At 42.0% G+C, this 27,086-nt stretch overlaps 1 protein-coding gene across 2 annotated transcripts in view; it reads left to right on the top strand.

The window, feature by feature from the left end:
• The window catches only part of PINX1 (PIN2 (TERF1) interacting telomerase inhibitor 1), a 42,273-nt gene extending 21,164 nt beyond the window's left edge, over positions 1-21,109 (top strand). For both annotated transcript variants that reach the window (XM_015813770.1, XM_015813771.1), the window contains exon 7: positions 20,467-21,109. In XM_015813770.1, coding sequence (XP_015669256.1) covers positions 20,467-20,964 — 498 coding nt within the window. In that variant the 3' untranslated portion in view covers positions 20,965-21,109. The remainder of the gene's footprint in view (positions 1-20,466) is intronic.
• The last annotated feature ends 5,977 nt before the right edge of the window (positions 21,110-27,086 follow it).

The raw sequence follows: 27,086 nt of genomic DNA, 5'->3' as shown, positions 1-27,086 counted from the left end.
GATCCGGGTGGCAGTAGGGTGTTAATGCTTTATAATTTATGGGCCTGGTCAAGCATTCTTTTTTCCTCTTTTTTGCTATCCTTGCATTGCCCAGAAGTTAGGGTTTTTTTTTAAGGAAGCCACATTACTCTGTCTTTTGACTAAGTAGTTGGGAAAACAAAATTCACATTAATCATTGGTGGTGGGAGGAAAAAAACCACCTTCCAACACTTTTCTTTGTCAATTATTTCTTGGCATAGCTCTCTCCTTGCCTCCTCTTCCCCACCACTCCTTGCAACCCCCACTCCCCCCCCCCCAAATGGGCATGAAGAAGAAAACTTGCTTTGGATAAATTGGGTTTCTGTTCCTTCAGGAGATGTTTTGGACACCTTTCTTCCAGATTAGCTAACAGGCACAGGAATTGGTATGACGCTAGGCATTTCTTTTTCAAAAAAAATCACCCTAGGTTGTCAGCCTGAGATTTATATTGTCATATTTCAAAAGGGGGAGATAATAATAGGGAGGACTTTGATGTTTGTAGCTGTTAGTTTGGGGTTTTTAAAAAAAACTTTTGGGTATGCAAAAGGCTGAAACTTAGAAAAGAAAAGATATGAAGAATGAAAACAGGCTGGCCACTGTGGCAGAAATAAAAGTCGAACCTTTACTTGAAGGCCGTTGTGCTGAAGTCAAAAAGGTCAGTGCTGGAGACAGCTTGCAGTTGAAGTTAAGAGAAGAATTGGACTTGAGCAAAAATAAAGTCCCTCCTCTAAACTTTGTTTTCCTAATTTCACGTAGGAGGAAAACTACATTGGGGGGGGGGGTCAGCATTTTTTTTTTATCCAGTAGACACCATAGCTGATTTCATATGCCATGGACAAAAAGAAGTTTAAAACAAATCAAAAAGCTAAACTTGGTTAAAATGGTCAAAATCTTATGAGGCCTTATGCAAGACCTTAGATCTTATGATATTTTATCCATTGTTCACTTGTTTCTTTGTCACATCATAATGAGGATGATAATAGTATTTTTCATCAGACAGCATGTCAATCTATGTTTTGTTAAAGAATTACATGACTAGATCAGTGTAATGGTCCCTGTAGTACAATAACATGTTTTCAATAGTGACCAAGAAAAAAGAGAAAGTTTACTTCTGACTTAATTATAATAAACAGATTAAGGTAAAACTGCTCTGAAAGTGGTAGAGTAGCATTTGCTGTCCTCCTTTACCATAGCATTTATAAATCCATCTGGGGTAGAAAGGAGCAAATTGGAAAGCCAAATATCTTTTAACAATGGCAGTGACTATATTCAGTATATAGGAAAATGTACCTGCTTATTTAATAAGCAGGTACATTTTTCATTCCCCAACTGTATTCTCTTGTTGCCTTGAGCCCCATTGACTGGATCTTGATAGTTGAGAATTTGGTAGCAGTTTTTCCTCTTACAAAAGAAGATCTTTAGACAAATGGGCCCATCTGATTCGGTATTTTCTGCCCCTTTCCAAAATCTCAGAGTCAAATCAAAAACCCTGAAGGTTAAGCCTGAGGCTTTTTGCCTAGAGAGTAGTATATCCAACACACATCTGCTCACTGAAGGATGTTTGTGGGGGACAAGGAAGAGGGCGTTTTTTCTTTGTGGCCTCCGTTTTAAAAATAGATCAACATTTTGCACAGTCCCATTATGAAGCTCATTCAGAGCTTGATTTCATCTTTAGCCAGTACCCCAAAGCCTATTTTTTTCCCTACCGTATTTTTCCGTGTATAAGACGCTATTTTTTCCTGCAAACACCCTGTTCAAAAATCAAGTGCATCTTATACAAGTGCAGCATCTTATACACGAACAAATAATGGTAACCTCCGCAGCCCAGGGCATGCCTGTGTGAGTTCTTTACATGCCGCTGCCGTGCCGCCTGGTGCAGGTGTCAAGCCCCTGTGGGCTTGCCACTAACGGGAGGGAGGAGGGGGCAAGATCGTCGGATGGCAGCATCCAGAGGCAGCGGATGGGACCAGCAACATGGATGGCAGTGACAGCCTTTTCCCTTCTTCGTACCTGTATGCTGGCCGGGGACCCTGTGGAACGCAGGTACGAGGCCGTCCTCGATAATAGCGGCTGGCCAAACTTCCAGATTTGCCGGCTCAGCTGTTCGGCATTCCACCGGCGCAGAGAAACGGTGGGGAGTTTAAAACCTGCCTTCACTTCCCTTGCCTTGCTGTCATGTCAGTGCTCATGCCAGTTTGTTTACCAGGGTTGGAGGGCTGCTGCTGTGAACTGACTATGCATGCTCATCGTGCCGGATGCTGGTTAGGTGGGTGGGGGTGGGGCTGGCCAGGAGGTGTCTATTTGCTGTAAGCTTGGAACTCGTATGCCAGAGCGTCTTATACAAGGGTGCGTCTTATACACGGAAAAATATGGTAATTCCCAATAAATGAGCTAGGGATGGGGTAACTTTTTCCCCCCTTTCTCTCATTTTTTGATAGGGCCTAATGTCAAAAATATTCTTCATCAATTAAGGCAGTAACTATGACATATGTATGTTCACTTTCCCACATATGCACATAGACACTTGTTTGGCTGCCACAGGCTAATTGCACCCTCTTGTGTTTATTTTATAGTTCCCCAGAGACAAATGCTTTGCTAACTCCTGGTGCTATTGCTTACAAAGAATGTCTTTAAAAATTGGCTGGCTTCTTTTTGGAACTCTTTCTTGGCTGATGTTCCAAACGTTTCCTGTCCTGGTCTCTTAATATCTAGAAGTAAACATATTGGATTCATTGCAGGGGGAAAAAATCACAGTCATGCATTCTTTATTTCTCTTCATAGGCAGAGAAAATATATTTTTCTCATTTCTTTTAAATTGTGACATGCCTCTTTGTTCCTGTGAAGTAATGGCTGTATGGGGTGCAAATAAATTATTCATATCTTAAGTTAGGCATGATTCCTGTTAACTCCAGAGGACCTTATTTCTAAATCAGTATATTGTATAGGAACAGGTAGTTAAATTTCACGCATTACATATGTAATTGATGGATATTCGGTGATCACACAACAGTGCAGATCATGAATGGACAAACAAAAATAGAAAATTGGCCATATTAAATGATTTATAGGTCAGCTCGTGGCCTTTTGTGTATGGGTTTTTCTAGCCATTGTTTTAATGCTGGGATATCATAATATGTCCATGGATATTCCATATTCAGGGATCAAGCAATTTGTAACCACAAAGTTGCTCTTAGGTTCAATAAAACAATGGTTCTGTCTAGTCCAATATTACCTATTGCAATATGTCTTGTACAACAGGGGTCCTCAGGCCGTGGATTGGCACTGGTCTGTGGCCCACTGGGAACAAGGTCACAGAAGCAAGTAAAGCCTCCTCTGCGCATGTGCAGGATCCAGCTAGCACATGAAACCATGCCCCCCCCCCCAGTCCACAGAAAAACCGCCCTCCACAATACCAGTCCCTGGCTCCCAAAAGGTTGGGGGCCGCTGTTGTACAGTCTCTCCCTCCCTCCCATTCTTTTTTTTTACAATTAAAGATACATGTAATTGGATGTGTTATATATATATTAGTTTTTAGCCTGATTATTTGACATCCCAGCCAATAAAATTTGGTTCCCTTTCCCTGTCATTTTTAAAAGTAAAATGAAAACTAGTACAGATGGATGCAGAAAGTTGTTTTGGTTCAGAAAAAAAAGGTGCAGGCAAGGTTTGCTGATTGTCAGGCCTTACGTACAAAATAATGTAGTTGAGAAGCTGCTTAGGTAGCAAAGATCAGGAAAGGAGACGATTCACACACAGCCCAAAGGAAGAGGGTAGGGAGTTTTAAGCTGTTGATGAGAAAGGCAGAGAGGAAAAGAAAGCTCATTTGCAATGCATCCATTCAAAAAGATCATCCCAAAGGTTAGTGTGTGGCTTGTATCTAAAAATATATGCTGATAGATGTGGGGGACAGCTGGGTGTGTCTGTGTGTTAATTTTAGACAAGTTTTCTTTTTTCTCCTTTGCATGTTAATGCAGAATTGCTGTTGTGAGGCCAAATATTTGCCCTTTGCTTTGGTGCTGTGTGTATTGTTTTGAGCATTTGAATTTGGGAGGAAGCATTACAGAAATAAATCATTCCAGGAATTAGAGACCTAAATCAAGGGGCGCTAGCAAAAGATAATTGCAGTCATGAATAATGATCAATAAATAGATTTTTATTAGAACTTCCTTATGTTATTAACAGCAGGTTTGGACCATGAAGAGATAAATTATCTGATCTAAAGAGGCACATACATCGTCAGGTGGTATATTGGCAGCCATACATGTGAATGCACACATACAAAGACAAAATACCTTGCCAAATACACATTCTGTTCTGTTTCTTGGATGATGCAAATGATAACGGATCAGGAAGAAAGTGACATGGCTGGTTGGGTTAAATAAGACAACAGCTTGACTGTGGAGAATTGAAGTTTCAAGAAGGACTTGCTGCTTGCTCATAAACATACCAGGTACTTGTTGACTGTAGCTACGCATGAGAAACATAGCCAGATGAATCATCAAAGACTAGTTAACACTGGCTATGTCCTCCACATTACTCTGCAGCAACTCAAATGCAGACAAAGTATGAGCGTGTGCTCACTTTCATATGTACACGCATCCATATATGCTAGCTTTTGATTGGTGAGATTTCTTTGCACCTCTTTCCCTCCTCAGTGTATATGAGGAAAAACTTGGTTTGCCAGTTTTGGTGTGATGTCTGTGTTGCAGAGTAGCCGGAAAAGCCGATAAGGCTCCGGGACAGAAAGCTCTGTGCTTATCTCGGTGGAGCACATGGGCTGCTGAGAGTGCATCCTTTTCCTGTGCTAGTATCAGGAGACGTAAACTGACCATCTCCCAACAGCTAGGACTTCAAACAGGGGGCCATACCGTCTACAGGGCAAAAGCCTTCTCCTACACAACTTCAGAGGCAGGGGAGGTGAAAGTGGGGCACTCCTTATTCAGGAAATGGGGGGGGAATGTTTTGGATTTTGTTTTGGATTTTGTGCATGAAAATTTCTGATAACAACTGGGGAGGGCAGCTAAAAACCTGTAGTTATATTTTATTTTAAACCAGTATAATTTCAGCGTGCCAATTTCTTAGTTAAGCAGGGAAAGGCACACTCTTCTCACTCTCCCTCCCTCTCTCTACAGTACAGGTAGTTCTCGACTTACAACAGTTCATTTAGTGATCATTCAAAGTTACAACGGCAATGAAAAAGTAACTTACGACTGTTTTTCACAGTTATGACCTTTGTAGCATCCCCATGTTCATGTGATCAAGATTTAGATGCTTGCCAACTGGTTCATATTTATGACAGAACTGAAGAAGCTTCTTGGATAAGAAGTGAAACGTCTTCAAGGAAAAACAACGTCCAATTGCTTTTTGAAAAAGCACCTTTGGGACCCAACTGGACAGTCATTTCTTTGTTCACGCTCAGTGTGAATTGGTAAAATGGGAAAAAAACTGTTACCGGAGTGCTGAGTTTTGGAGTTTTGTTTTAATTTGTTTTTGTGTGTGTGTGTATGTGCCTTGAGTCAGTGTTGACTCCTGGCAACTGCTTGGACAAGTCCCTGCAGTTTTCTTGGCAAGGTTTTTCAGAAATGTTTGCCCTTGCCTTCTTCCTCAGGCTGAGAGATAGTGGCTGGCCCAAGATTACCCAGCTGATTTTGTGACAGCAAAACATCTGAAGCCATGTTATGGTGAGGCAGTATTGTTTACATCCATAGCAGGTGCTCTCCAAGGTCATAGGAAGAGGTAGATTTTCATTTTAGTTCCGCTGAGAATTCTGGGAGTCACTGCCCTAATATACCTAGAAGTGCCAGATCAGGTGAAACTGCTTTAGAATGATTTGTAGCTCTTGGATTTAGCTCATCTTTCAGAATATTTGATTATTTCTGCTATTCCATTACTTTGGGAGGGTGGAAAAGCATAGAAAAGACAGCAGTTTTCAAACCAATACTCGCTTAGAAGCTGAATGGTTTCAGAGTTGGGAAAAGACTCTAGTTATATGATATAGATAGAGAACTGCGAAAGTTTGTTTTCAGGCATCTTTAGACAGCCCACCTTTTTCCACCTTTGCCAACATTGCAATGTTGTAATGGAAGGAGAAACTTATATTTTGTTCAGTGTTGCTGGTCTCTTATTGTATGAACAGAGATTAGTACTTAGGGTTGCAAATTGCTGCTGAATTCTTAGTTGCTCTCTTTTTGCAGCCAGTCCAGAGCTCCTGTTTGGTATAGTCATTAAGATGCTGGCCTAGAAACCAGGAGACTGTGAGTTCTAGTCCCATCTGAGGCATGAAAGATGGCTGGATGACTTTGGGTCCATCTTTCTTAGTCCAACCCATCTCACAGGGCTGTTATGTGGAAAATAGGAGGAAGGAGTATTAAGTATGTTTCCCTTTTTGTGCTACTTATAAAGTAATAAAGATGGGATTTAAAAAAAAACACAAAAATCTAATAAACAATCCTATAATCTGAGAGTGACAAGTCAGCTAGATGTTCACATACTATAAAACAGGATTGTTTAGGTTGGTTATTTATTTATTTATTTATTTATCTATTTATCAAACTCATTAACTGCTATCTCTCTTACAGAGGGGCTCTAATGGTGTACAATTTAATCAATACAATAAAACATTTTAGAATAATTAAAATTAAAAATTTAAAAATGTAAAACAGCATTATAAAATTGAAAGATGAGGAGCCTAAGAGTTGCTAATCCAGGTGGTGGGGGTTCTCATGAGGCCAGCCATCCCCATGGCTGTGTGGGCCCCTATGTCCTCCACGCTAGACTATACAACCAGGTTTTTACCCCTTTGCAAAAGGCCAAGAGATTGGGGGCTTTCCTTACCTCTGGGGGCAAGATGTTCCTCAAAGCAGGGGCAGCAGCAGAAAAGGCCCTCTTCCTTGACCCCGCTAGTCAGAATTGTCTGACTGGCAGAGTCTATAGCATGCCTTCCCTGCCTGAATGAGTGGGACGGGCTGATGTGATATTATGGCATTTGGAAGCTTATCCAAATTTGCCAGTAGTTGCTTTGTGTCACCTACAGTTTAATACAACGAGCCGCCCTTCTCTTCCATCTTGTGATGGAACATCCTCTTCCATTGAGCAAATTTTAACCTGTTTTCTAAGTAAGCCTCTTCCAGTGATCCCTACTTGATTGGGACGATTGCATCGTACCTCATAATCCTTCATCCTACAAAACGAACTACTAGAGCAGGTTCTGAAGTAATCCACTGTTACTATGTGCTGTCTTATTATTCAGCCACCCCACACCTGATTGCCTTCCAGATGTATGGCCCCATCATCACATTTCTCAGGAATTTCAATAATTGAAATTCACACATGTGGAAGATGCCCAAATGAAACAGTTCAGTTAATTTTTCTAAAATTTGTATAATTTACTTAACAAATTGTCAGATTATTTATGCATTAAACCCAGTATACTTTGATTTGCAATGGCACTCCAGAGTCACCATCTTATAAACGGGAGATTCTCAGGATTGAACCTTACACTGCCTACATGGCTGTCAAATCTGCAATTATGTCTCTCCCATTCAAATTTCTCTAATAAGCTGATCAGACCAAAAGAGCCAATTAGTAAAATATGGGATAGCTCTCCCAGTATAGCAAGAAGAAGGCATAGTCTTTCCCTGTTTCTATCCACAAATTAGTAAAATTTGTGGTGTTTTTCTCTCCTTATTTATCTTTGTGTCACCTGTTGATTCAAGTTAATCTTGCAGGACAGAGTCCTAAACTTTTATGGAAATGACACTGGCCTTCCAGAGATGAATATCCCAAAGGAATTGCATGTCCCAGGATACTCTCTGCATTGAACAAACAGAGTCTGCTTGACTTGGGTTTACATCTGACTCCATTCCCAAGCCATGCCTTTGGGCAAGTACTACCAGAAGATGCAATTTCCTTTTGGCAAGGGATGCCTGTAATATTTTATGATGGAGCAAACAGGAGGGCTTCCCTCTCTTTGGAGCTATCATTTGTGAGCAGAATGTTGTCGCTTAAAGTTGTAGCATGCATATGTCTCTAGCTCACGGGTCGGCAACCCGTGGCTCCGGAGCCGCGTGCGGCTCTTTCAGCCGTCTCCTGCGGCTCCCAGCCACGTGCAGTGCCCCCCCAAAAAAAGTAGGACTCAAAAAGTTGAACCAATCAATTCAAACTTCCACGAAAGAAGTTTGAATTGATTGGTTCAACTTCTTTGGTTTGTAGGACGCTGTTCGCCATGGGCTCAACATAGACGGGAGGGGGGGGAAGACAGCTCAGGAGGGAGACAGCCCTGTAGCAAGAAGCCGGCGGTCCGAGCGGAGCGGCATGGAAGACCTACCGGTCAGCGTGGGAAGCTCCAGTGTTGCCGGTGAGCAAGGCTTGGCCTCCGCGGCCCAGTTCTGCACCCCGACGACCAGCTGGATTGGCTTTCACGGCTCCAGCCCGGGGATGCCAGCAGCATAGAAAGCGGTTTGGCGGCGCTGCCGTGGGCGGGGTGTCCTTGCAGCAGACAACTTGGGCCCGGATATTTCCTGCGGCTCGCGGCTCGGGACCGGAGACACCGGTGGCGCATGACCCGGACTGTCTGCGTTGCCATGGGACCACCCCCCTGCGGTGCCAGCTAATGCGGCATGTTTCCAGTGGCGAAAAAGGGGCCTGAGCGGCGGCGGAACAAGATGCTGGGCAGCACGAACTGAGCACGGTCTTGATAAGCAACAAGCCAAGGCCCCGCATCCCTCCTGCCGCTGCTTAGTTCGTGCTGCCCAGCGTCTTGCAATCGGTTGGAGAAAACAGGTGGATAGGATTGCAGCCAACGATAGTAGGACGTTAGAGCCGCCAACTCTGGTCTCCACCCGGGCGGGCAGGTGAGCGAAACCCCGAAAGCTTTTGTGTTCCTTTGCAAAGAGAAGATGCCGGTGGCGCATGGCCCGGGGGAGGGAAGGACAGTTCCGGGGGGAGGCAGCCACGCAGCCAGAAGCTGGCGGTCCCAGCGGAGCGGCACGGAAGACCTACCGGTTGGTGTGGGAGGCTCCAGCATTGCCGGTGAGCAAGGCCTGGTGTCCGCAGCCCAGTTCCGCACCCCGATGACCAGCTGGACCAGCTTTCACTGCTTCTTTGCAAACGAATGCAAAAGGTTTCGGGGTTTTGCTCGCCGCTTAGTTCGTGCTGCCCAGCGTCTGCCTGCCTGCTTGCAGGCCTCCGTGCTCCTTCCCCGAAGCATGCAATTGCTCAGAGCCCGTCCCAAAAGGTGCTGTTTCCCTGGCAGGAGCCGAGTTTGCAAGCCTCGTTGGCAAGCCGGGAAAACCGAAGGTCCGGAGGGTTCCCTCCTGCTGCGGAGCTGCAGTGCCTGGCTGCGGGCTGAGGGGGGAGGGGTGGGGGGTATCCTGGGCCTAAAAAGTCCTCCAGGACAGGCTCGGGGCCGGCCCTCTTTCCCCGGGTGCAGGAGAAGGGGAGGCGCAGGCTCTCCACCTGGGCGGGCAGGCGAGCAAAACCCTGAAACCTTTTGCGTTTGTTTGCAAAGAAGCAATGAAGCCGGTCCAGCTGGTCGTCGGGGTGCAGAACTGGCCTGTGGACACCTGCCCGCCCGGGTGGAGAGCCTGCGCCTCCCCTTCTCCTGCGGCCGAGGAAAGAGGGCCGGGCCCGAGCCTGTCCTGGAGGACTTTTTAGGCCCCGGATACCGCCCACCCCCTTCCCCCTCAGCCCACGGCCAGGCACTGCAGCTCCGCAGCAGGAGGGAACCCTCCGGACCTTTGGTTTTCCCGGCTTGCCAACGAGGCTTGCAAACTCGGCTCCTGCCAGGGAAGCAGCACCTTTTGGGACGGGCTCTGAGCAATTGCATGCTTCGGGGAAGGAGCAGGGAGGTCTGCAAGCAGGCAGGCAGGCAGACGCTGGGTAGCACAAATTAAGCGGCAAGCAAAACCCTGAAACCTTTTGCGTTTGTTTGCAAAGAAACAGTGAAAGCCGGTCCAGCTGGTCGTCGGGGCGCGGAACTGGGCTGCGGACGCCAGGCCTTGCTCACCAGCAATGCTGGAGCCTCCCACACCAACCAGTAGGTCTTCCGTGCCGCTCTGCTGGGACCGCTGGCTTCTGGCTGTGTGGCTGCCTCCCTCCGGAGCTGTCTTCCCCCCCCCCGACCATGCACCACCGGCGTCTTCTCTTTGGAAAGGAAATCAAAAGGTTTTGGGGTTTTGCTCGCCTGCCCGCCCGGGTGGAGATCAGAGTTGGCGGCTCTAACGTCCTACTATCGTTGGCTGCAATCCTATCCACCTGTTTTGTGCAACCGATTGCAAGCCAAGCGCTGCCTGGTTCTGAATTAATAGCTTGGGGGGGAGCGTGAAGCCCACTGAACTGCGTGATCCCAATGACCGAGTTGACTTTGCAGGAGCCTCCATCGGATTGGAACTTTCCTGTCCGATTGAACTTAGTTAAGGCAGGGCCGTTCTTAGCGTGGTGTTCACATGTTAGTTAGTGGGGCTGACTAGTTCTCTGGCAAGGGTGACGCGCTCCGGCCTTCCTCCAAAGCGCCGTCCTCGGAGGGGTAGTTCAAGGCACCACTTTCAGCCGGCTCCTTTGGCGCGGCCCCAATTCTGCTCCGGGGAAATGAGGGCTGGGCGGAGTGGGGCAGCGCTGCCTATCTCAGTCACGTGGAGGGCCGTATAAACACCACCAGATGGCTCCGCAGTTACCGCCGGGGGAGATGAGCAGGCGGTTGCTCCCGCGGTCGCCTTCCCGCTGCTATGGAAGATAGCCTGGCCCGCACCTTTGGGGGCCTCAGCCTCCAGCAGCCATGCCGTGCCCAAGGCAAGCCCCCCCCACTCGCCGCTTCAGCAAAGGGGGGAGAGCAGTCTTTTCCGAGGGGAGGTGAAGCCAGGACGGCAGAGCCGTCCATACCAGAGCTGGATGTGTCGCCTTAGGCTCCACTCTTCAATCAAGCCCCGTTACGTGTGTGTGCGTGTGTGCGCATGCGCGTGCGCATGCGCACATTTTGCAGCTCCCAGGTTTTTTTTTTGTGAGGGAAATGGGTCCAAGTGGCTCTTTCACCATTTTAGGTTGCCGATCCTTGCTCTAGCTTATGTAGCAAAATTGATTGGAGATTCAGAGGAGATGCAAACCTTGGGCCTTTTCTATACACAAAGTACATCAAGCCTTTTTTGCATCCTAGTTTTTCTTTTGTAGGAACAGTTCATACATGGAACAATCTGAAAACTTTATAAGAAGCTTATTGGATGTATTATAGACGTCAGTGGAAATGAGGGAGCCGTAAGTTGTCTACTTATATTTGAGCACCATGAGTTGTTTTTAAGACTTCTTGTTTTAAATCATACGTGTGAATGCACAACTCCTGCTCAAAGAGTAGGAGTTGTGGCTAAGAGGATCTTTCCACAACTTCGTGTTGTGCACCAGTTGTGCCATTATCTGGATCCTGAGGCCCAGTGCATGGTCACTCATGCCCTACTCCTATCTCGACTGGATTACTGCAACATGTTCTACATAGAGCTACCCTTGAAAAGTATTCAGAAGCTGCAGCTGATACAGAATCCTGGGAGCCCCTAAGACTGCACATATAACACTGTTACTGCACAAGCTGCATTGGTTGCCAGTTTCAGTTAGCCAATTCAAGGAGTTGGTTGTTAACTTTAAAGCCCTACAGCAGTGGCCAAAATTGTGGAAACCTTTTGGGAAAAGTGTACATTTGAGGTTTGATGGCTAATAACACCACATCTTTTTGAGTAGTACTATAAAATTATATATCAATGGAAAGATAATTTAATCAAGAATGCAGTGCAACAAAGTTTGTTCAATTATCTGTATTCTATGAAAGGTTAAAGCCAAATAACCAGAAAAAGGAAGCACAACTTGCTTAGGTTGATATCAGGTAGCTTTCCTCCATCTGATTGTAGCCAATGAGCATGAGTGTTTAGAGAACCAATCAGGTGTCATCTTGTTTTGGCAATGAACCAATCAGATCACATTGGATTCAGTTATTGATGTCATGTATTGAAGCTAAGAGGAGGACATTTGTCAGTGTGTTATGTGGTCGCTATCAAGTTGGTTGGGTTTTTTTGTGTTCTTTCATTTAGTGAGCTTGTAAAACGTAATAAAATTAAAGTAATGGTGCAAAGAGTTGACTGGTCGCCCAGAAAGCAATGTAAAATAGTATTATTAAGTGAACAAGGCTATAGTTATAAAGAAATTAAAAGAAAAATTGGTGGAAACCTAACCAAAGGTGGCATTTCTAGGTTTTTGAAGAGGTATAAGGAGACTCAGTCACTACAAAACCACACTGGTAAAGGCAGGAAAAGGTGCACAACAGGAAGTGATGATAGAAGAATTAAGAGACTGTGCCTATGTGACAGAAGAAAATCATCTGGGTGTATACAAGATGAAATGGCGCAATGCAATGTGAAGTTGAGTGCAAGGACTGTTCGGCGCAGATTGCAGGAATTTGGCCTAAAATCTAGAATTCCACAAAAAAAGCCACTTTTATCTCTCAAACAAAGGTTGAAAAGACTAAACTGGGCTAAAACCCATGTTACCTGGACAGAGGAACAATGGGACAGTGTTATTTGGAGTGATGAGATCAAGATCTCCCTGTTTGGTAGTGATGCCATAAAATACATAAGAAGAAGATTTGCATCCTGAGTGCATTACATGTACCGTGAAACACCCAGTCAGTGTTATGATTTGGGATTGTATGACATCAAAAGGGGTGGGCAGAATTTGCGTGATTAATGGGAATATAAATGGCCAAAAATACATTAATGAAATACTTGAGCCCAAACTAAAGCCTTCCGCACATGATCTTTTCCAAGACAATGAAGCATTTATATTTCAACAGGATTCAGCTCCATGTCATGTTGCTGCTGTCTGCAAAAAGTGGTTTCAAGATAATCATATTCCACTGCTGGAATGGCCTGGGAATAGCCCAGACCTTAACCCAATTGAAAATCTATGGAGCCAACTAAAGAAACTTGTTAGTCAGAAGCGACCCAGCAATAAAACCCAGTTAACAGAAGCAGTCATTCAATCTTGGTTTCACATTATAACAGCTGCAGAACTAAAGGACTTGGTTCACTCCATGGGAAGACTTGTAAGGCCATAATTCATGCTAAAGGTTACCCAACTAAGTATTAACTGACATGGTGATAATTTTTGTATATCTCATTTTTTACGGTGATAATTGTTGTATATCTTGTTTTTTCTACGTGTTTCACTTTTCTTCTTTATAACTGCTATTCTAATAGCAAATCATTCATAAAAGTTATAGCATTACATTCTTGATTAAATTATCTTTCCATTGATATATAATTTTATGGTACTACTCCAAAACAAATGGTGTTATTAGCCATCAAACCTCAAATGTACACTTTTCCCAAAAGATTTCCACAATTTTGGCCAGTACTGTACATGGCATGGGTTCAGGGTATCTGAGGAGCCATCTCTCTCTAATGGGACAAGCCCACCCCACTCATGCTAGCAGAACAGGCCTGCTACGGATCCCATCTGCTAAGGAATTGAAGCAGGTGGGATCAAGGAGAAGAGCTTTTTCTATCATGGCCCCATCCTTGTGTAATAGTCTACCACAGAGGTGAGAACTACTCTCTCCCTTTCGGCATTCCGGAAGAGTATTAAATCCTGGCTTCGCCAGTTTGGCTGGGACCCTGAGAGGATGGCTGACAGGGTAAGAAGACCTCATCCCCATCCCATCCAACTCTTGATTCTTTTAGTACAGTTTTTAATATAGGTAGTCCTCAATTTACAACAGTTCATTTAGTGACCATTCAGAGTTACAACAGCACTGTAAAGAGTGGCTTATGACCGATTTTCACTCTTATATCTGTTACAGCATCCACGGTCAAGTGATTAAAATTCAGCTGGTTGACAACTGGTCATATTTATGACGGTTGCAGTATCCCAGGGTCAAGTGATCACCTTTTGCAACTTTCTGACAAGCAAAGTCAATGGGGAAGCCAGATTCACTTAATAACGACTGCACTAATTCACTTAACAACTGTGGCAAGAAAGGTCATAAAATGAGACAAAACTCACTTAGCAACTGTCTTGCTTAGCAACAGAAATTTTCGGCTTAATTGTGGTCATGTCAAGGACTACCTGTAATATTTTAATGTCTGTCATTTTAATCTGTTAATATTTTAATTATTTTTCACTTGTTTTTATAACTTATAAGCCGTCTAGAGTCACCTTGTGGGGAGGTGGGTGATATACAATTTTTAATAATAACAATAATAGTAATAGTAATAAGCCAAATCCAGTCTGAACATCTGGCTGACTATGCAATAAATCAGAAAAATAAATGAGCATATTTACGTACACATGCATTTCATGCAATTTAGCATCTTGTATTTCCCGTTACTCTGGGCTTTGTTAATTATTTTATTTATTATTTTTTATGCCAAATAATTGATTTGTTAATCACCTTCAACTCCTGGCAGTCTGTTGGACAGGTCTTCTGCTTATTTTGGACTTAACTTGTTGGCCATGTTGCCTCTGTATTTTAGATTCGCTAAAAAGATGTGTGTGATGGTGCTCTCTAAACCTTCTGCAATCGAAACAAAATGTTCATGTTGAGGTCTCCTTTGAAACAGGGAGCTTAACTTTTTCCATTACGCTGTGCTTCATTGAATTGTCTTGGTTGCCATGATTGGTTGCCAGAAGGGAAACAGAGTAACAAATCACGTAATTATGATGTCAGATCTCAGGATAGGCGGTCAAGGGAATGAATATAAAGGAGAGATCTATAAAATATGTGGAGATTTTTTTTCTTCTTCTTTTGCCTTTAATGTTAGAATCTGAAGTTGTCCATTGAATCTGTTGGCAGGAGATTCAGGACAGACAAAAAGAAGGGATATCTTCACACAGTACATACTGTATGTAATTTAAGACAATTGTTGATGCAGGATGCTTTTCAATTGGAAGCAAAGGGGCTTAGGAAGAAAAACATGGTGGAGATAAAGGCTATTCCTATCCATTAGTCTGATGAATGGATGTGATTTCTAGGTTGAGAGACCATTATTGCAGGAAAGAACTCTTTACCTTCCCATCCTGCTTTTGCACTGCCTTTTATCAGTTGGTCAGCCACATTGGAAAGCAGGGTTGGACTAGATGGGTGTTTTTATAAGGAGGCAAAATAAGCTTTTCCAGAATTTCCAGTGAGGTGCAGTTATTACCATAAATTGTAGCTCCACATTTTTTCTCTTCAATGACTAGGGAGAAAAATTGCAGATCTGGGTGCATTGACTTTCATTTTAGCTATTTGGGACTGGCTTGTAGTTCCCGACTTAACTCTTGAACAAATTGGGACTGTTTCTGCATTTATAGGTAAGCTATTGGTTACCTGAGATTTCTCATAAGCTTGGCCTCTTTTCCTTCATTGTCTGCAAAGCAGGAACTACCAGTTTCTGTTGCTAACCTGGAGTCAGATTGATTGGACTATGTGACATTAATTACACCCTTTCCCACCTACAAAATGTGATGTTAATTCTGCAATGAACATTTTTTTAAAAAAAAGCTTATTCGACATACAAGTTGAAAAAAAAGGATTATTCCCCCATCACTAAATTATATTATTATTTCCCTATTCCAACTCTTGAACATAACAAATGAAAATTCCTGTAAGTGCCAATTATTCCCAATTTCAAAAGCAGCATCGTTTCCTCATCTCTGAGAAGCCCAGCCCTTTTGCTTGTTGACACAGCTTCCTCCTATAATCTCTGCTGGAATCCTTTTCCGTCTTCAGGGTTTTTCCAAGCTCATACTGACATCATTTTTTCCAAGCCATTTTATCTTGACAATCTACTTTTGTACTCTACTCTCATCCCACAAGCCATGGCTATCTTAACATGGATTATTAGGGCATTTCCCCCCTAATTTTATTCTCTTCACCTTATTTTAATAGGGTTTTGTTCTTTTCCCCATCTATTATTTTCACAAACATTTTTTAATTGAATTAGTCTTAGCTACAGAGCTTTGGGAAGTACCATATCTTGCTTATTTTGAAGTCAAGTCCTATCAGATGCATTTCTTATTTGCTTCTGTCAGCTGACATCCTTTTGCAAAGGATGAGTGGAGGCATCTGGGGCAATTTAGCTATTGTTGCATTGCAGTTTCTACCACTTCTGATCATGGGGAATTGGAATCTGATTTCTAGATTATAGGTAACAAGTTCCTATTTCTACTGTAAAGCATAACATCTTGCTTTTACTTTTACTTTTTCTGGTTGGACCTCTTTTAAATACAGTTCCCAAAAAACCTGAATATTTTATAAATTTACATTGTGGGATATCGCACTTATAGCTGGATATGAATTTAAAAAAAATCTTAAGTTTTGAAATCTGTTCTGCCACCTACTCCATCACATGGAATAGCTGAAGTATCCACATATTATTAATGATTGTTTAAAGATGTTTTAGTCATCTTTAATTCCTCTTAATGTAGGTAATCCTCGACTTACAACAGTTCATTTAGTGACTGTTTGAAGTTATAACAAGTCACTGAAAGAAGCGACTTATGACCGTTTTTCACACTTATGACAGTTGCAACATCCCCATGGTCACGTGATCAAAATTCAGACACTTGGCAACTGACTTATATTTATGATAGTTGTAGTGTCCCAGGGTCATGTGATCCCCTTTTGCGACCTTCTGACAAGCAAAGTCAATGGGGAAGCCAGATTCACTTAACAACCATGTTACTAATTTAACAACTGCAGTGATTCACTTAACAACTGTGGCAAGAAATGTCATAAAATGGGGAAAAAATCACTTAACAACTGTCTTGCTTAGCATCAGAAATGTTGGGCTCAATTGCGGTCGTAAATCAAGGACTACCTTTATAGGGGATGTACAGTTCAAATTTTCATCTAATATAGGGGCCGAATAAATGCTTCATTTTCATAGGATTGTGTTCATTATAGTCTGCTATTTGTATTGAGGAATGTTTAGTTTTTATGGTGCATACAGTATATATTCAGAGAAATATTTGAAACTGAAAAAAACATGCAATCATTTCCAAAAATATTATAATATCAGTTCAACAATCATAGTGAGTCCATTTTCCTATTACTTAAATGAAAGGGAAACCAGTATATAAAAGCATGAAGTTCTATTCAGTTTTAATACCATAGTTTATCATACTGAGTCATTAACATAGGAAAGGAACTCTGTTTTTTATATAATGGCTAATTGAATTACTATTTAAAAGCATTCCAACTAATTGCACATTTTATATTTCAAACTAAATTATTTGATAATATCAAGGAATAGCTTTACAAGTTAATGAAGTTATGCACCCAGTAGTAGGCTTTATAGACTTTTTGTGTCTTTCTACAAAGCTGATGCTAAAAACTTACAAGGACGTTCTTTAGCATCCACATAAAAGGAAGCTGTTGCTTATCTAAAAAGGGCTTACTATTTTTCATCAGGAACTTGAGTCTCCTCATCCTTTCACATCTTCTCTGAAACAGTTCTCCATACCTCCATGCAAATCTATCATTTCATTATCAGCTATAACTTTTATGAACCCACTTGGTCATTTCAGATTCAACAGATGTTCCCTGCTTCTTGTAGCTGCCTGCTCTTCAGAATCTACCATAGTGTATGTCTTAAGAAAGCACATAGGATTTCTTCTTGCCATTTGGGCACCCAAAAAACTGGATTGGAGATAACATTTCTGAGCTGCTGCCTCTGGGTAGCAACCAGGCAAAAAAGGCCCCAGATTTTAATGATCTGGTGTCAAGAATGAACACAGAAGCCATAGCAAGATTTGAGGATAGAGAAGGAACATCTCAATGGATAAGGGGCCACTCCTCCTTTTCGCTCACCTCTTGGTGGCAGACTCCAATTAGTACATTTTTCCTGATGTAAATAGCAGCTGATTTAATCTGACAGCACTGTTCAGATCACCATCATTGTTTTTCCCTGGTTTCCAGGGTTCCAAAGAGAAAGTTGGTCATGCGAAGCAGTTGGGAGTGTTCCTGGCACCTACCTTTTCCAAATGATTAACGGTTCTCCATCAGTGTCCCCGAAATGCGGTGTGTGAGTTTGCTTTGGGGCTGACACTGCCTTTACCTGTCTCCATGCCCTGCTAACTTTGTGTTCAGTGGCCCGTGGTTATTAAAATTCCTGTCAGTACAGGAGTGGTTTAGCCTGCGTTCTTGTCTTTAGGCATCATGGGTTTCTCTGAACTTCTCCATTTTAGGCAACAGTACGTGTGCCTGGTTGCTGACTTAGAACTGATTTAATATTTTGTGCTTCTAGCTTAATATTTTTGTCTTTGTACCTTTCACCTTATGCTCAATTATGATGGAACTCACAATGCTATTTTTTGAGAAAAAAAACATTTTAATATATGAAATACTAAAGGTTCTTTTACTCAGGTGAAGCAAACTTTGGTGACAGCCATTGATGAATTTTTTCTGTAGTCAGAATATAATGAAAAAAGAAAGGAAGAATTAAATATTTTTGCACCTGCCTGCACACCTATGTTTTATCCAATAGATACACTCCAAATTGATGTTTCTTCTTTGCATAAATATATTAGAGAAAGATAGAAATCAAGGAGGCTTACTCCCACAGATATCACTCATGCTTTTATTAAAAAGTTATTTTTTTTATTTCAAGAACAACCCAAACAAATAATTCTTTCCTACTGAAACTAGGTAGTACTTAATTTTGGTTGTGTCATGCATGGTTGACAACTTTTAAATGGCACGTTGTTTAAGTTCACAAGATGAAAACTACAGCAAAACAAAGTATTGGAAGATGTTTTTTTGTTTTTTTCTTTTAAAAAAGTTTTTGTTTGTCACAAAGAATGAGGAAGAGGCTAGACAAAACTTTGTAAGGCACAAGTTCTTTTCTGAAGGAGCCACAGTAGGACAACCTTGCTCTGTTAGTAGCCAATGTCTTCTTTGAGAAGATTGAGATCTCTTCTTTCTGTTCCATAGTGAATGGGGATGTAGAAAGTGGCAAAAATGAGCTTTAAGTTCCAAATAATCTTCATTTTGGCATAGTTAGGCCTGCCATAGAAAAGAGATGTAGAAAAAGACAATTGTCTCTTCACACATATGTATATATTGTTTTGATTTGATTTTTAGGGAAAAGGTGATGTATAGTGTTTATGACAGTGCAATAGGAATTCACAGCATCCCAACCTAAAACCAGCTGGAACTTAAGACTGAACAAGGCATCATAAGATGAGATCTTTGATCTATATACCAAGAATATTCATATTACCACAGTAATCAGTCTCCAGTTGCATTTTCTCAATTATTGTTGTAAATTAGGATATGTAATTCTAGTATGGATTGATATATCAGGGCAATTGTAGGATGTTAGGGGAAACTGTGATTCCATTTTCCAGTGAAATGAGAACACATGATACCAAATGCAGAGAAAACATGTCTTCCTGCAGTATACCCAGAATGATCTCTCATATTGTGAAAGATGTGAGAGAGATACCCTTCATTTTGGATAATGGCTGAAGAGGCACATCCTCATTCACACATACTTACCTATCACTCTCTTCGGGGTAATATGAGACAATAATACAGGATATCCAACTATTTGAAGTAAAATGTTTTCAAGCCCATGTCATACTGGGAATTCCATATAGTGTATATGAAATCAATTACTTCCTCTGTTGGATGTGATTTATACTATTGCATTCTGAAGTTCATTAAAATGTTGAATTATTTAAAATTCACATCTTATGGCACACTATAATCTGCCCTTCAGGTACACCACTGGCGCCTTTCAAGTGTATTTAATTGTGATTCAGTTAAGGGAGACTGTGGACATCTGCCTGATCAGGAGTTGCATGAAAAGGCAACTTCCTGATGAATATGCACTCCAAGGACCAAGTCCACTGGAACAAAAATAATGTTGCTCTTCAAATTCCATTAGTGATTCTTGGGGTACTTAAAAATCTCTGAGTAAATTCTCCTTAAGAATTTTTTTAAGTGATTTGCAGTGTTGAGTATTTCAGCTCTTGAGTTGGTCTGTCTTTACAGGATTACTATGTTTATTTTTACTGAGTTTGCTCTGTGAAATAAAAGGCAATCCCATTCTTATTGGGTGTATTACTTGTTGCTTAAAAAGACATTCGTCTGCCAACTGGGTCTTCAACAAACCCCTTAGATTTTGCCTTCCCAAATAAGCAGCAAAAGTAGAACATTTGACAAGTCCTTTCTGTACATCATGCATGGATTTTGGGTTTCATCTGATTTGACATGTGCTGAGCTTAGCTAAGCAGGACTGTCTTGTTTCAGGAAATAAAGCAGGTTTGGGCTGAGATACATGCATTCCATCTTAAAATATAGGATGAAGTTGTATTGGATCTTTTGAAAACCCTGTCTAATCCAGTATCAGAGAGTTTATACTTTTTTTTAAAGCACTTTACTCAGTTTACTCCCCTGATTTCTACCCCCTCTTCTTTCATTCTCAGGTTGCTGCTGCTGGCACAGGCTCTCCAGTGGAAGATTCAAAAGAAGCAATTGTGCCATCTGACCAAGTAGATAAGAGCAATACTGTAACCAGCACTCTTACCGTGCAGGAATATTTTGCCATGTGCATGACAAAACTGAAGAAAACTCAACATCACATCACACTAGAGTCAGCTAATTCTCCTCTAGTGATGGCTGAGAAGTTGGAGTGTTTGGAATCCCAGACAAAGAAGAAAAAAAGACACAAACATGCACAGGATGAGGCTGGAGAACCAAAAATTATCTGCACTGGGATACTAGGTTCAAGCAAAGATGAAATGGACACCCAAAAGAAGAAAAAGAAAAAGAAATCTAAGCATCGGGAAACTAGCAGTGGTCTTATTTATAATGAATCTCAAAGTGGTTCTCAAAAGGCAGGACAATGTTCCTTTGACATATCTAAGGATGATAATGATTTAGGAGAGCAAAAATCAAAGAGAAGGAAAAAGAGCAAAAAATAGTAGACTGGGATGTAACTGAAGATGTTGAATGAATAAAGCTGAAGAAGAAATATTCCAGCTAATATAAATCTGCATGTTTAACTTCAGTGAAATATACTTAGATTTCCACATTTACCCAAATAAATATACAATATTTTATAAATCAGACATCGTCCTTATTTGTTTACTTATTTCAACTCCATAAGCATACAACTTGCAACTCCATAAGCATACAACATTTAAAAAAAACAGTAAAGGTAATAGAAAAATTATGTGTGTCAAGAAGAGGAAATATTCAAATTAATTTAAAAAACCTACCCGATAAAAGACTTGCCACCCACCTTAACCAAGAAGTGGTGAAAAAGCCCAATTTTCAACAATCAGAGGGGGGACCATATGAATATTTGTTGTCTTTGTTCCCCCTCCCCTCATAATATTTTCACCTTTTGGAAGATTCATTGCAATTCATTGAGGGGTGTTGGTTGGTTGGAAATTCTTTCAGGAAATCCTGAATCTTCTCATGATCTGCTCTAGTTGTACTTCTATGGATGCATGTCCACAAATCCTATGGCAGAGATTTTTGGGGGGAATGGAGAAGATGTAGTGGTTAATTCATGCAATATCCATATACCTTATGTTTTCTTGACGCACTTCAAAAGAACATGGTATAGTTTATTTAAATAATTTATATGGTTTCTCAACTCGGTGTAACTCTGGGTGGTGTATAAAGGAAAATTAAATCAGCAATATATGATAAGCATTTATGAATTTTTCCAGAAGAAATAGTGGATCATTGCCTGTTAATCCTTTTTGACCTGAATTACTAACTCATTGTTGGCTATTTTATTGCCTGTGGATTTCTTTTTCCTTTATGGTATTCCAAAGGAAAAAATAAAACTAGGGATAAAAAGTGTTATTAAATGAAATGGATGAGTATAGACAAATGTAGATACACTATTTTTTCCTGCTCTTTTTCTACTTCAGTTGGTCTCTTTTTGGATCACCAACATAAACAAATGCAAAGTATAATAATTTTAACAAAGAGAGGTCCAATCCTAAATAGAAAATAAAGTACCAGGCCAACAAAATAAATTCAGTATGAATAGGAGGGTTATAAACTTGATGCTTCTTTTGGAAAAGATAGGGAGATCATCTTTTGTATGTCCGGTACAGTATGCTTTATTCTGCTCTGATCTATGAATGCTTCAGATCTTTTCTTTCCCCCAATTTAGTCCCAAGCTTATTTGATGTAGCTTTCTTTCAAAAATGTAAATTAGATATCCAGTCTTGCATAACAGAGGATCTTCCATATTTCTTAGAACAAAACAACTTTTACAAGGGGAGAACTTACATAGCAGCCAATAAAGTTCAAGCTCCCGGACCCAAAGAGTTTACGGAAGTACATACCTTGGTTTCTTATTTTGCTTCTTTTAGATTCTCCCTCTCTTTGACTGCTACATCAGCTTAGATTATGAGCAAAGGCCATATAGTAATAACAACCTAATATAAATCAAGAGCTATGCTATGCTTCCTAAAAGATTAGCAGATTGGGCCTTTTTCAATGAGGTAACCTAAAACTGGCTTAGACTACATTTTCTGCTTTTTTGTACCTTACTATGTGGCCAGGTGCCAGAAGCTTTTTTATACTTCATTACAATTATTTCTGTATCCAAACTAACATAGTTTATTTCTCTGAAAGGCGATTAATATGAGTAAGCAGAGTTCTGTAGCTCTTAGTGAATAAATCTTAATCTATTTAATAGGCAGCTGAGAAAAATCTATAGAGTCTAAGAAATTCTCTTCATCTAATGTACCTCATACTCTACTGCTGGCTGAGGAATTTTGGGAGTTGAAGTCCACAAGTCATAAAAGGGCCAAGTTTGAAGACCCCTGCTCTACTGGCACAATCTTTGAACAGAACTCGTTCCTGAGGCCTTCCTGACAGTTAGAAGTGGAATCAGTGGAACAACATGCCTCCAGAAGTTGTGGATGCTCCAACACTGGAGGTTTTAAAGAAGAGATTGGACAACAGTTTGAAATGATATAGGGCAGTGATGACGAACCTTTTAGAAACCGAGTGCCCAAAAACTGGCCCCGGCCCCGCTCCACCCCTTGCTCCACCCCTGCTCCATCTCCACCCTGCCTGCCCGCAGGGCCACTCACCGCCTCCAGGGCCTGCTGCAGATCGCCCAGCAGCGCCATGGCAGCCACACCCTCTGCCCATGCCCCACAGCGTCAACTGTGCGCGATGGGGCGTGAGGGCAGAGTCTTGTCTACGCTGCCTGGCTGCTATGTCCTTGACTGCACTGCTCCGCATGGGCTATGCTCGGGGGCAACCCTTCTCCAGGAAGGCTCTGGTGAGGGTGTCATGGGGGGAGGCAAGGCTGGGGCAATGGCACGTGTGCCCACAGAGAGGACTCCGAGTGCCGCCTTTGGCACCCATGCCATAGGTTCGCCACCACTGATATAGGGTTTCCTGCTTGAACAGGGAGATTGAACTAGAAGACCTTTAAAGTCTCTTCCAAGTCTGGTATTCTGTTATTCATTTGCCTCAGCAGGTGGCAAAATCTGGCTAAACTTGGTTCTTTTAGTGCAGGGGTGGGGAACCTTGGCTCTTTTATGACGTGTGGACTTCAACTCCCAGAATTCCTGAGCCAATATGGCTGGCTCAGGAATACTGGGAGTTGAGGTCCACGAGTCATAAAAGAGCCAATGTTGACTACCCCTGATTTAAAAATACATGGATTGAACTCCCAGAATTATCCAGCCAGCATGAGGAATGAAGTCCATATATCTTCCATACAGTTTCCAAGGTTGAGAAGGTCTGGATGGTTCTTGGATGGGACATTCCTTTGAAATATTAGTGCTATGGGCTAGACCAGGGAGGGTCAACAACCACTTGTATAATATTCCAAGACATAGGCAGATGTTTATGTGTAAGTCAGTGGCACTCAAGCTGAAATCCAGGGTAACTATTTTACTTTTCTTTCCAATTATTTATTTTTTAAAAAATAAATTACTGCACTTCATTTCTTGAACTTCATGGTTGAAACTCTCTCTCCCCCATTCCTGTCTGTGTGTCTATATAGTACACTCCTAGTAAACAATATAAAATCCTATGAACTACTACCCCCACCCCCATTCAATGTAATGTCCGAGTAAGGAAATATAAGACCTGTAAACATTGCAGCTTTTGTACTTATTGGTCACAGCAGAGTCATCAACAAGGAAGAAGGGGGAAGCACCTGGCCTTACATTTACGTTTAGCATAATTAAGCCTTTTAGGCTAAAAATCAGAGCTGGCCACTGGTCAAAGGAGTTTTAATTGATGGAAAAAAAACACTAATTTTAGTATCAAGCTCTCATCCTTTAATGGTCTTCAAAGAAGTTGAGGGAGCTGTTTATGTGACTAAATCATCCAAAAGTTATTTCTAATTAAAGGAAATAGTTGTTTTCTAGATTTGAATTTCTTGGTTATAACAGAGGCTTGAAGTTGCCAAAGTAAACAGTTAATGCCCTCCTCAATCTCAGCATGCCCTATCAACCAGTTGGAGATTGCAGCCCACATTGAATGGCAAACTTAAATGTCCAGTTTGGGGGAAAATTTAAATATCCAAGAGCTACACTGGACCTCTGTGGTTGGCAACCAACTTCCAGTGAAGAGCAGGACATTCTCCTGCCCTGTGCCAGCTTCTCTCACAAAGAAATCTAAATTTAGAAGGGGGGAATGGAGAGGGAAGGTTGACCGAACTTTCTGATTCGAAAGAGAACATTTGTGAATCAAATACTGTACCTATCATCATAACCTATGACAATTTTGATCCTACATGTTAAAAGTTAAATGAGAACGATAGGAAAAGCTTTTGCCAAGACAGTAGCAGTCAACAGAAACCATCCTACATTCTACATTCTTTGCCTGTTATCTGTCAACGACACCAGAACTAGAAAGGACTGAACAAATAATATGAGCTGTATTCACACAATATACTGTATATTTAACCTATTATAAAATTTATCCATTTTGAGGGTTTGCAAGAAGTATGGAACTACCTCCAAGACCTGCATATTTACAACATCATGATAGTATTAATTCTGTGTGCCCAGAAGACACACAAACCGGGAACTTGTGGCAATTTGTCCAATAAAGCCAAATCATTTTAAGATAGATCTTAACTCACTAATAGCAATAGCCCACACCAACAAGGAATTAATGTGTGCATCTTGAATTATATTGTATTATTACAATAATTTGCTTCAGTTTGGAAAGAATATTTGACATGTAAACCATACAGAGTTTTATGTTTAAACTTGATGCTTAAACTGTATTTGGGAAAGAATCATGTCTCAGGGTCGTTCCTTGCGATTGTCTGGAAGGACTTCAAAAGATTTCTATGGTGCTATAGCCAAGCTATATATATACTGAGCTATACATATCAATGGCTTGAAGTGAGCAAGTTACAGGTAGTCCTCGACTTGCAACAGTTCATTTAGTGACCGTTCAAAGTTACAACGGCACTGAAAAAACTGACTTATGACCTTTTTTCACACATACGACTGTTGCAGCATCCCCATGGTCACCTGATCAAAATTCAATGATTGGCAAATGATTCATATTTATGACGGTTCCAGTGTCCCGGGGTCATGTGATCACCTTTTGCGACCTTCTGACAAGCAAAGTCAATAGGGAACCCAGATTCACTTAACAACCGTGTTTCTAACTTAACAAATGCAATGATTCACTTAACAACTATGGCAGGAAAAGTCGTAACATGGGACAGTTAACAAATGTTTTACTTAGCAACATGAATTTTGGCTCAATTGTGGTTGTGACTTCAGGACCACCTGTATTTAGCTTCATGTATTCCTAAGGGGAGAGCCTTGTAGATGGATATACTTATATCAATGTGACCAAACATATTCTATTCACAGGAATATACAATCCAAAGAAATAACAGGGAGGAAGGTAAGGACTGTATTTCCCATCTCCTACTTCTATTTTGTTTTCATAAACTCAAATTCAACATTTTTGCAACATGCATAACTAGATAACTACCTAATGCTTTTTTCCATACAGTATGCTATATTTGGTTGATGTTGGACTTCGTTCTATTTTTTGTGGCTTGCATGTTGTGTAAATCCAACTCTGGTTAATTTAAGGAACAGCTTACCAGCTCTGAGCTGCAGAAATCTGGATAACAACAGGATGACAGCAAAGAAAGTTTTTGAACCCTAACCCAGCCCTATTTTATTTGTCAATGTATTCTGTAAACCCAGAAAATGAGTAGGTGCACAGTGGCATGGGCAAGCTCACCTGGAATAAGAATGAATAAGCTAAGAGAAAGTGATGGAATTTTTTTTTGTATATATGCCTTTCTCAGGTCTGGGAGTTGAGACATGTTGCTGAATCAGAGAAATTTAGTGATTCTGGTGTAGGTGGAAATAGAGGAAACACCGGGATTTTGCAGTATTTTCTTCAGGGGTTGCGTTCTGTAGTTCCTTCTGCCCATCTTTCGTGGGTGGTTATATCACCATTATCAACATCTTAAAACAAGAGCATGTGTGGTTCTTTCTAATGAAGGGATGCTGTAGGTGTGAGTACCTGGGAACCGGTAACAGCCCCCTGGGATTCACTTCTATTAAAAGAGAGGCCAAACTGTCCCTCGCTCTTTATATCCGGAGGGCGCCAAGCTGCAAGGTGGGGAGTGGGAAGGAAGGCTGCTACCGTGCGTGGCAACTGCCCGGGGACGGTGTCGCCCGGCGTCTATCACGGATCGTAAGACGAGCCTTGCCTTTGAAGGCAGGCAGCACTCGGCGCTTGCTCAGAGGCCCTGTTTTCCGCTTACACCTGTACTCGGAGCGAAGGGAAGGCGGCCCGCTTGCTCTGCCCGCGCCTCTCGTTCGCCTTCCCCGCGACCTGCGCCTCACCCTCCGGCAAGAGGCGAGGGAGGGACGGAGGGCGCGCTCAAGGCGGGGCCGGCCGCTTCCCAGACGGCCCCGGAGGAAGCTCATCGAAGCTCATAAATAGAGCGAGGCCGCGGGAAAGGCGCTTGCTGGGGCGGCGGGGCGAGGCTGCGGGTCCGCGCGGCGGGCGGTGCGTGGTCGGCGAGGGGGGCGCCGGCTCGAGTCCCGCGCGCCTCGACGGC

The sequence above is a fragment of the Protobothrops mucrosquamatus genome, unplaced genomic scaffold (genome assembly GCF_001527695.2).
Source record: "Protobothrops mucrosquamatus isolate PMUCROS unplaced genomic scaffold, P.Mucros_1.0 scaffold193, whole genome shotgun sequence".
Lineage (NCBI taxonomy): Eukaryota > Metazoa > Chordata > Lepidosauria > Squamata > Viperidae > Protobothrops > Protobothrops mucrosquamatus.
Note: the sequence above shows the minus strand (reverse complement) of the source record. Positions and strands in the feature narration are given on the sequence as shown.